The sequence below is a fragment of the Cherax quadricarinatus genome, chromosome 33 (genome assembly GCF_038502225.1).
Source record: "Cherax quadricarinatus isolate ZL_2023a chromosome 33, ASM3850222v1, whole genome shotgun sequence".
Taxonomy (NCBI): domain Eukaryota; kingdom Metazoa; phylum Arthropoda; class Malacostraca; order Decapoda; family Parastacidae; genus Cherax; species Cherax quadricarinatus.
Window position 1 is genome coordinate 18403062 of NC_091324.1, and position 11970 is coordinate 18415031.

Below are 11970 nucleotides of genomic sequence, written 5' to 3' on the forward strand. Positions count from 1 at the left end.
TTCCATGCAGTGGGGAGTTGCACCATGGTGATAATGCCGGTGCAGTGGAAAGGATGAATGGGAGGGTGTTGGCACCTGGAGAAGAAGTTGATATCCTTGGAGTGAAATCTGACTTCAAACTGACCATGAAAAACCACGTTGTAAATCTTGCAGACAAGGCAGCTAGGAAGCTTACAGCACTTCGCCGTATCTCGCATCTGCTTGACAGTAGGGGTTGTAAGATTTTGTACAAGGCACAAGTACGCTCACACCTTGAGTATGCTCCACTTTCTTGGATCGCCTGCCCCCCTTCTCATCTGCGACTGCCTGACAGAGTAGAGAACAGAGCAAGATGTCTCTCGCCTGGACCCATCCTGGATAGATCTGTCATTTCAGCAGAGCCTTCAACACAGGAGGGATGTGGGTGGCCTTACTGTTATGCACAAGGCCAATATTGTCAAAGTACCACACTTGGATTCACTTCGAGGACAGCGTGAAGAAAGCTTCCATACCACAAGACGGGCAGAAAGCAGTAACTTCACTCTGGCTGTACCCTTCTCCAGAACATCACTTTATCTGAGATCATTTATCCCCAGGATGACTCGAGTATGGAACACATTCGTACAGCATTATGATGTCTCGTTGACATCATAATACTGTACGAATGTGTTGATCAAATGAAAATGCTGGCCCACAGATGGCTCCAACTTCATCCTGTTCCCAACTTGTATGTAACATAACAATAAAAATGCTTTCAAATGAGCTGACGTAGGTAACAGCTCTTAGCTTGTCAATAAAGTTAGGAATCCTTACCCTGTAAATAACTTGTCAATAAAGCTCGGGATCCTTAACCTAACCTTGTCAAACCATGTGTAAAGAGAAAGAGAAAGAGAGAGAGAGAGAGAGAGAGAGAGAGAGAGAGAGAGAGAGAGAGAGAGAGAGAGAGATGGGTTTAACTTTCAAGTTACATGTAAAAACCTTCACCTACCCAACAATGGGATGCCGGTAATGAAAGGATTTTTCGCTCTCTTTAATAAGCTTTTGCATGTACGGCTGAAGTCTGAACATGTACTTGAGGAACTGGCCGAGCCACCAAGCGCCTGGGTTACCATGTAGATGTATCAGTCTCTCAGAGATGTCTCTCGGGATGGCCAGAGGCATGTGTTGTGGTTTTGGTTGTGGCTCTTCGGGCATTGGAAACTCTACCGTCTGCGTGTTATTGTTTCCTGTAAATATGACAAAGATTCTGTGATTTATGAATACATTTTTATGTCAACTACTAGTGTCTTCGAGACTCAAAATTTAAATGAAGTTCGTTAGTAATTTAAAGCTCTAATGTTTTACATAAAAGTTTCCAGAAGAGCACCTTCACTAATGCTTTTGAAAAATTAATGCAAAAAAGACACTAATTATGTTGGTTTAAAAAAAAGAAACAGAAGAATTCTGAAGAAAAATCTATAAAATTGTTTAGAATGTTCCAACCACCCAGCAACTCACTCCCACTCTTTTCCAAGTCACTCGCCTTCCTAAAAATATCGTCTAACCATCCCTTTCTCAGTCCCACACTAATAAAAATCTCTAATATAACCCTTCCACAACATTCAAAACCCAACTCATATACCTGGGATCAGTGGTCAAGTATGCACTTGCTGTTTACCTGTCTTGCAGCTAAGTGATCTTGGGAAATTTGGATGAATAGTCATAGTTTGTAACATGACTAGCTCTGTAAGCTTATACGAGTGTTGTTGTGTGTTTGTTGGGTAACGAAGGAAGTTCTGTTTCGGAATGAAAATAAGAAACTGAATATTTGTTTTGATATGTGCAACAATAAACAGGAACCGGTCACAAGTAACATATAGGGCAAAAGCCTTATCAGCAATGACTGGAAAGTGGTTGCGGAAAAATGAAGGACGAGATGCAGGAAAGTTAAGGATGTAGGCTTAAAGAACAGAAATCGCTTTACTGAACTCAAGGGGAATGTACAGCAGTCAGAGAGGAATGAGGTATAACTAACCCCGCCTCTTCTAATAAATGTAAGGATTTACTCATTGTTTTAGACACCCCCAAATTAGATATGTGGAGTGAGCATTTTGTAAGAGGGATAGTGAGCGTGACAGTCTGTTATCTCTAAGGTATTTAAGACAGTTGATCATAATAATATATAATATAGTGTAAATGGACTTCAATAAGGCCTCTGATAGATTTCCACAGAGGAGACCGCTGAAGAAAGTAATGGTACATAGTACAGGAGGAGATATCTCCTGGATTGCATCATGGTTGATGAGTAGGTAAGAGAGTTTGCATAAATGAGGAGAAATCAAAGGGAAAATTCGTTATAAGTGATGTTCCTTAATCTACTGAAATGACATATATAATAGGAATAAATAGCGACATAAGCAAGTCTGACGATGATACTAAAATAAATTCCTATTAGTATACATTAAAGGTACAAGATGATCTGGATACTAAACGCTATACCAACAATAAACTTTACCAACTTAAATTGTCTTTAATTAGTCCCATGTACAAAACTGTTGATGCTGTGGTCGAAGTGGCAGATGTAGTTTACTGGGAACAGATGTAAAGTTCTGATACTGGACAAAAGAAATAACAGTGGAGCTTATAAACGAAATTTTATAGATCCTAAACAAGTCGAATGTCTAGAAAGACTTACGAAATATAAAGCCAAGACAACAGTGCATAAATGTTTGCAGTAAAGGTAATAGAATTCTTTGCTGCATATTAAGAAGTCCTCACGTTATACTTTAACTTTATATATCCTTGACTAAGGCCTCATTTACTTAGACTGCGCCGATCAGTTATCTTTTCAATGTTACAGAATAGACATAAATTAACTGGAAAACATAGAGAGAAGGATGACGAAGCTGATTCCCCGTATCGGATATCTTTCTTATTTAGGCTGAAGGCACCGTCTTTTTAATACCCTGGGGAGTTGTAGAATTAAGGGATATGTTTGAAATATACAAACAGAAAGCCAAAATAAACAAAGTAGAAATAGGTGCTGAAAATACCTCACCAAGACAAGACTCGTAGGATTAAATTTATGATAATTTGTGCAAATTTTGAGTAAAAATTAACTTTAACTAAGTATTAAGCTGACAACTAAGCTTAGTGTGCAAGTTAAGCCTATAAAGTACGACACGAGAGCACGAATACATCTTACCTGGCCACTTGACAACATCTTTATCCGAGACGGTGGTGCATGTGTTGCTTAAAGGGAGGAAGACGGCTCTCCAATCTTCAGAGGTGTAACGCCAACCATCAGATTTGAGGATTAAAGTTCGATGGGTGCCATAGGCTGCCATAAAGCAGTAAATAACGTGGTGAATTTCACAACCGAAACCGCAGTTCTGTGGGAAGGTGACACGTCAGTGAAAGAGTTCTGAATAATGAGGCTACATGCTCGTGTGAGGATACAGTTTGGTGAGACTACTCACCGAGTGTGTAAATGAGGAACAACTCTAATTCTTGTTACAGCTAAAACCATTACAATTTTCTTAATCTTTTTTTCTGTTTCTCTAACCTGGTAAAGGATGTTTAGTAATTCTGAAAAACTTTGCAAACCATTTTCTAATTTAAGGATCGTAATTTGTATATCGTTCCAGTCACGGTATTGTGCCTTTTTTTGTTATTTATCGTAATACAATCTATATATATATATATATATATATATATATATATATATATATATATATATATATATATATATATATATAAATATATATACAAGGGGCTAGTAACCCCTTCTCCTGTATATATTAATAAATGTAAAAGGAGAAACTTTAGTTTTTCCTTTTGGGCCACCCCCACCTTGGCGGGATACAACCGGTGTGAAACTATTTCACATTTTGATTTTAATGTCCTCCAGGAAGATTCTGTTGTGCCATATATGACTTCCTTGATGACCAAACAAAATAGAAAGGGGGCGAGAGGGTCCCCCTGTTGCACACCCTCACACGAGTCAATTTCATGGAATATATATATATATATATATATATATATATATATATATATATATATATATATATATATATATATATATAGAGAGAGAGAGAGAGAGAGAGAGAGAGAGAGAGAGAGAGTCACATACAGTGCATGAAGAAAGCGGAATCCTACCCTATTCAAATTACAAAGTAGCTTCTTTGCTGTGGCACAGTTTTCAGGATTCTGCAGACGATGGAGCCGATTCTGCATCAGATCACTCAGCTCTTTGGCCTCTTGCTCTTTCCTGCTGGCTTCACCATCTAACTGACCTAGCACCCACAGGTCGAACTGAAGCACCCTGTTGGGGTGGACAAGTTCAGTCTCACAAATTTCACCAGGAACATGAAAGATTCATGAAAGGGAGAAAAAAGCAGTTTAATATATCACAGAAATTAGAGAAAAGAAACCTAACACAGACACTAGTATTTTAGAACAACACAAACTGTGGAGGGGAAGGAAAAGAAATACACCAAGATTAAGAGAGACCCCAAAGTAATTGTATCAGTTATCCACAGTGACCCACCTAGCAGCAGGAGACGTAGGTTAAAATGGAAGGAGAGCAATAGGAGCAAGGTAATCACCAAAGAAAGGAAACAGGATCAGCACAAATTACTAACAGTGACTAGAGATTAAGATTTCTGCCACCGAAGCAACTATGTTATTGTGCACATATTCATTCTGTGGACAGTAGCACAACAGCATATGAATACTTTGAAGGTCTAGGAACTAGAAGCCAAAAGTATTAACAGGAGTTTATGAGAACGTTTTTAATAATTACATTTCTTCTGTTACAAGCAAATTTTGGATATTTCTTTAAAATAACAAGTATTATTCCACTAATAAGATAACTGACATCAATATTTTGGCTAATGAAATAAAAATAGATTTGAACTTTCCTGGGTTTGTTCTAATATGAGACAGAAAATTTTCTTGCATGGGTTTTGGCATATAGGAGTTAACCTAAGGTTCAAATCACTCGAGTTCAGGGGATACCCCATCATAGTCAGATCATGGGAGGTCTAGTGATACTTCGTGATGATGGGTAACTAACACAGGGGCGCGGAGAAAAAAAAACTCGAAAAAAATACGAAAATTGAGTTATTGTTACCAAAAAATAGCTGAACTTTCTGGCTACACTCTGGTATAATTATTATCCTTGTACGATGACTCACGAAATCGTAATGACACGATTGCAAACAAACCATACCCCGGCTGGGATGACCAGGTCCCTACTTAACAGAACTCAGTGTGAATGCTTTGAGAAGATACCAGAGCAGCGAACGGACATCACAGTGCATCGTTTCAGCGTAAATAGTTGAAGTATTGTGCAGTTTTAGATGGTTTGGTGTTGTTGAGTCAGTACCAGTCAGCGCCTCCCCCCTTCTCCGCTGGGGGGGGGGGAGGGCGTGGGTAGTAAACAGTGACCCTCTCATAACTCCTCACCCCTGCGCATCTCCCCCGCCTCACCCACCCAACTCCCAGCGCCACCCCATCTGTAGAGGGTACTTCTCCCCTAACCCACGATGTCAGCGATGGCACTGCAGGGAGTGCCAGGCTCACAGGAACTTCCACTACAGGGACAGCATCGTGGAGTTCGACCACGAGGCAGCTGTCAAGTGTGCCACAGGCAGTGTGTACTCAGTTCCTCAAGCTTCAACATCCGTGCACACGAGGGCCTGGGATCTTCAATCAACTTGGCGTCCACCAGGACGCTGACATGTCCCTAGGGCAGCTCTCCATCGGGCTGCTAACGGAGTCACTGGCTTCTTGGACCTCTTGGGGAGGGTCGATGGTGCTCGTGCAAGCAGCAGATCCCTGGGCAACTTGCTGCTGTTTGCAATGGCTGTCTGCCGAGGAGAGACAGGCACCTAGCAACATCTGTTGTTGGGGCAATGGATGAATTCCCTACTATGTTTGTTAACTGCTCATTACTCTGTAATTTGTCTATGATTGTAATCATGTCATAACGTTTATCATTCATTACCTTTGAAACTTGTCATGATTGTGACCAGCTCTACCTGGAGCTCATTACCTTTGTAAATTCTCATGATTAATGTGTTCATGATTCATTGCCTTTGCAATTATTCATGTGTGACCAGCTCTACCTGGAGCTCATTACCTTTGTAACTTGGTCATGATTATGACCAGATCTAGCTCATTACCTTTGTAACTTGCTCAGCTATCAAAACTTTGGAGTCCAGTCCCTGGGCCAATTATGTACCTCTGTAATCTTTTGACTACCGCCCACAGGATGGGTATGGGGTGCATAATAAATATATTAAACTAACCCGGCTGGGATTGAACCCGCGGTCAGAGAGTCTCAAAACTCCAGACCGTCGCGTTAGCCACTAGACCAGCTAGCCACAATAAGATTCGTCCAACTAGGTATATTTCTACACCATAGGAAGGTTAGCACAGGCACCACTGTGACCACAAATGCAAGTTTTTACAGACGAATCTCCAGCTAGCGTGGCCGTGACGAACTCTAGCTCAAGTCCCCTCACTGCCGTCAACATGACTCACGAAATCGTGAGTGAAGGGACTTGAGGTAGAGTTCGTCACGGCCACGCTAGCTGGAGATTCGTCTGTAAAAACTTGCATTTGTGGTCACAGTGGTGCCTGTGCTAACCTTCCTATGGTGTAGAAATATACCTAGTTGGACGAATCTTATTGTGGCTAGCTGGTCTAGTGGCTAACGCGACGGGCTGGAGTTTTGAGACTCTCTGACCGCGGGTTCAAGCCCAGCCGGGGTATGGTTTATCCTTGTACGATGTTTCTAAAAGGAATTACAGTCATTTATAACAGGCATGGTGACAGCGCCTTGCGTAACAAGCGCTGACGCATTTTTTTTCCCCGTGTTATTTTTATCGTTTTCTTATATCTTTATGTCTAATATAATACAAATTCACCGTCTGAGATCATGCCAGAGCAGGCGGAGATAACATGATCAAGGAACCAATCAGGTACCCCTGGGAATATTGCACAAAAATGGCCGACACCTCCAGCCAACAAAATATTCCATACCCACGCTAATATCAATTATAAAGCTTATTTACATATCACAATTGATCTATTATGACATAATGCAATATAATAATAGCATAGAAACATAAAAAGTACATCTGAACAAATAATATATAGCATAATATGATGCCCCACAGGAAAAAAAAATTCTAGCGATGTATCCCCTGAAGGTGAAAGGACTCATTCTCTCGTCAGTGATGAAAGAAAACGGAGATTTACAATGGTTAACTGTAATAAACACTCGTAGGTCACGGAAAAAGTGTAAAATAAAGCGAATTTTTCGGGGAAAACAAAAATTTCCCGGGCACCTGGGGTGCCGCGCGCTTCGGCCTATATCTCGAAAGTAAGTTATTTACCTATTTATGACCAAACCATCCTTATTTATGAATGAATTGACTTGATTTTAACAACAAACATAGAAGAATGATTGCTTTACAAGTTGTGATGAACGTTTCTGAAGTATCCCAAATATTTTCAGATTTGTGTGGGCAACAAGACCGACATCTTCCAAAATGTCAAAAAAGTTATGAAATTTTATTTTTTTTTAACATGAGGATAAGGTTTATTTTAGAAAAGGTACAATTAAATTTATGGAATTAGAGGTGTTCTATCAGCAGCAAGTGTCAAAAACCACTTTTCCAAGTACCACTGAGAAAATTTGCCCTGACAAATGTAATTTTTCGTAAATTTTGCATAGTTCATTTCCTTTTTGGCCGATATGATTGAAACTTCAGCACAGGATACTTGATATAAGCTTCTAATAGTACACCAAAAATGAATGTAATCGGTTCATAAATAAAGAGGTCGAGTACTTAGACCAGGCTCGCCCCTGACACATAATACTTATTCCAGCTTAAGAAGCTATGTGATACCAAGTAATGAAACTGGTTCTCTGTTATACAGTGGATTGTATCAGTTATAATACTCTACAGTTCTGCAAGAAAAAAAATTTTCTTTTATATATATATATATCGGCATGAGAGTAAGTGGCATAACTTCAAGCCAAACACAGTTTATGGGTTAAAATAAAAATAAACAAACTGAGCCTTCATATTCCAATAGAAGTCCGAACCATTCTCTAGGTAAGATATATCAACAATGAAAAATTGAAGGAGATTACAAGTGTGCTGGTGAAGTTATTACAAGGAAAGTAATTTTGCAATTTCTTTAAAATTCTTAAATAAACTCCTACACAGCTCAATACCCCATTCAAAACCCTCCTGAAAACAAGGTATACCATCACTGAAAATTTCACGTCTATCATAGAGTATTTCCCAATTATTGCATGGAAACCAAAATCTCAATTTATTAAATGCAACTAGTAAACTGAGACTTGCATTGTCCAGCAACAACGCGAAATCATTTTTAAGATAAATACGTCCGTGCTGAAAACTTATCAGAAGAAACTCTCAAGTTATTGCACAAAAATGATTTTTTTTTTTAAATGAAGTGAAAATTCGGTACATAACAAACAAGTTGCAGTCATGGACGCTTGAGCGAACACTTAAGACATAGTATGGATATGTTTTAGTCCTGGGACCGACACTTATCCATAACAAAATGTCCAAAATGTTTTCTGACTTATCCTTAATTTAAAATAAAACTAGCAGAGTGACGCCTACATACTGTATTATCTGAAAGCTGCAACCTGATCCAGTGAGGCATCGTTAACTTACCGCATGAAAATTTCTACACATTCATTCATATACAAACATCATTTCTCAGTCCACAGCAGGATTCAAACTCGCACAAACCCTGCATCATTGTACGTAGTACTTTATCCACACAGCCGGACCCCAGTCTGGCTGAGTAGATAAAGTACTGCGTACTTTGATGAGGAGTGTGCAGGTTCCAATCCTTCTGTGGACTGAGAGATAATTTTTGTAAATAATTTTCCCCTTTTCCGAACTGTTAAACACTTATTTATATAATTAGTAATTACAAAACAGAATAATAATTCGAGTCTTCTGTGTAATATACGCCAGCATTAAAAGTTTGAAGCTGATCAGAAGTGGCATTCTCAAGCTATCGCACGGAAACTGGGAGGAAGAAAAGAAATTCCTACAGCTACTCTAGGTATCCCCTCTCTGGAGATAATTAAGTAAATTACACACAAATTACTTGATGCGTTCGGCTCCTTTCTTCATGACGGCTTGAAAATCAAACTGGTTCATTTTCCAGTTCCTTGACTGTAGATCTTTCATATGGTCGGAGAAGAAGAACCAGGCGTCCCTCAAGTTGGTCTCTACCAACCGCCGCGTCACGTCAGAGTCACCAAACACATTAAAGTCGTGAGATCCAGCACATGGTAACTTGATACTAGCAACATCTCTGCTGTCAGCTTTTTGAATACCCATTCGTGTGGAAAACCTTGACAAGAGGAAACCAAATTATAAATTAGCTGATATATGTGTGTACTTAAATATTGTCTGTGCACTTACCAATTTGTACTCACAGATGGATAGTAGGGGGTCGAGTCCTGACTCCTGGTCCTATCTAGAGATTACCTCGAGTCGCTTCCGGAGGTCAGCACATTCGCGCCCCGGTTCCAGACCAGGCCTCCTGATTCCTAGCCTGATCCATCAAGCAGTTGGTACCCCCCCCCCCCCGGCCAGGAATCCAATGAATGCATCATAGCCTGGCTGATCAGGAGCTGTTACGAGAAATCTGTCAAATCTCCTTTGAAAACATCTAGGGTTTTTTTGATAATCTCCTTATGCATGAAGAGATGGTACTGAAGAGCCGTGGTGCCTTAACACTTACTGAGTTTTCAGTATGCTAATCGCTCCCCTGCTTTTTATTGGAGATATACTTCTTATGTTCATGTGTAGTTATTTTGGTGTGCAGGTTTGGACCAATCCCTCCAGTATCTTCCAGGTGTAGATTACGATGCATCTTTCTCACCTATGTTCTGAGGAATATAATTCCAGAGGCTTTAAGCGCTTCCGAGAATTTAGGTACTTGACTGAGTTTATAAGAGCCGTAAAGGTTTTCTATACACTTTCCACTTTCGAACGAATTCTAGTATCATCTGCAGAGGAAGATACAGAGTTGTGTGCAAGTTTAAAATTGGCTTTCAAGAATTTCAACAAAGAGTCATTCACCACCAAATATACTATGTGAGGACCAGCCTGCATCATACACATAATCAACCAGGTCATGAGATTAGATAAAGTTCATAGATTCTCGGAGATAAGGAGACTGAACCTCATATGAAGAGCGGCCCATAAAATTACCAGACGACAGAAGAAGTTATAAGGACCAAAAGAGACATGATAATCATGTACAAATACTTAGAGAACCTGATAGGGAAGGGGGGTGGTACTGACGTCTAGTCACGCGAAACGGGAAGAGGCACATGAATTACATAAATGTCAAGTATTTCTTGAACTTCAGAATTTACATGTATTGGAATGACCTTGATGAATATGTGGTACAGGCAGACTCCTTACATAGCTTCAAAAATTGGTATAATAGGATCCACCAGGCAAGGAGGGAGTGATCCCTATATCTGCCTGTTTAAGAGGCAAGGTCAGAGCCAAATTTGACAACACAAGTACACACACACACACACACACACACACACACACACACACACACACACACACACACACACACACACACACACACACACAGAAGATAGCACACTGTAATAATGTGCACCTCATTGTTGAGTGGATATATTGTACAGTATTTGTAAATGATATATAATAATAATATTCTAGAATAAGATTTAACTCTTAAACTGTCCAAACATAGATCTACGTTACTACCGCTAGCGCTCCAGACGTTGGTCATTTTATTTTTCCTGCCTCCAGATTTGTCATGATTGGTCTGAGATGCCTGGTCAGTGTAGAATGGGTCTTAACACTCGGTGTGCACAGTATTAAAATTTGGGACCACTTAGTGCCTTGTGGGAACACCAGTTCAGTTGAGCGCCAGCTAGAGCAAATAGCATGGCAAACACCAGGGATTTACTGATGTCATGTCGTATTAACTCCCCCCTTTAAAAGGAAAGTGATGTTGACCCAGAGTTTAGTGGGTTTGAGATGGATGTGGCCACAAGTAGTTGAGGAAATATCAAAAACCTCGATAATAACCCATCCACAACATTTGTGCAACATCCTTTCATTTTTGATACCACTAGTAGTGTCATCCAGCCAGAATGTCCTATAACCTATGCCCTAAGTAAAGGAAAATGATTCTGCAATATGTGTAATACGTATTCGGCTGGCTGGCTGGCCAACCGACTGGGTGGCTGGCTGGCCAGCTGTCTGGCTGACTGACTTTGGCTGTCTCTCTCTCTCTCTGTTTGTCTCTATCTCTGTCTGCCTCTGTCTCTGTATGTCTCTCGCTCACAGGTACATATAAATATAGTTATCATACATAGTGTAAATTACCTAGGATAACCCAAAACATCTAGACAAAGTGCTGTACTGTGCTTGTACATATAAGGCATAATAAGTATGACTGGCAAGTAATACACTTTTTCTCTTATTAGGAATCAGGCATGACGAGTCTGCATTATGTGTAATGCCTGTTAGTTCATGAGCCACTCTCTGAGACAGAGAGTAGCAGACAGAAAGACAGACACACAGGCAGACAGAAAGACAAACACACAGACACACACACAGACACACACACACAGACAGACACACACACAGACAGACACACACACAGACAGACACACACACACAGACACACACACACACACACACACACACACACACACACACACACACACACACACACACACACACACAGTATAAGCTAGGTGGCCAACGACTGCAAACCTCGCTCAAGGAGAAAGATCTTGGCGTGAGTATAACACGGATCATGTCTCTGGAAGCACACATCAACCAGATAACTGCTGCAGCATATGGGCGCCTGGCAAACCTGAGATTAGCATTCCGATTACCTAAGTAAGAAATCTTTCAAGACACCGTATACCGTGTACGTCAG

General features: G+C 40.3%; 1 protein-coding gene across 2 annotated transcripts in view; it reads right to left on the minus strand.

The window, feature by feature from the left end:
* Positions 1 to 11970, minus strand: part of LOC128694012 (alpha-(1,6)-fucosyltransferase-like) — a 36950-nt gene that overhangs the window by 17251 nt on the left and 7729 nt on the right. For both annotated transcript variants that reach the window (XM_070090887.1, XM_070090888.1), the window contains exons 4-7: positions 9130 to 9378; positions 4117 to 4282; positions 3164 to 3350; positions 968 to 1205 (exon numbers count right to left, since the gene is read on the minus strand). In XM_070090887.1, coding sequence (XP_069946988.1) covers positions 968 to 1205; positions 3164 to 3350; positions 4117 to 4282; positions 9130 to 9378 — 840 coding nt within the window. The remainder of the gene's footprint in view (positions 1 to 967; positions 1206 to 3163; positions 3351 to 4116; positions 4283 to 9129; positions 9379 to 11970) is intronic.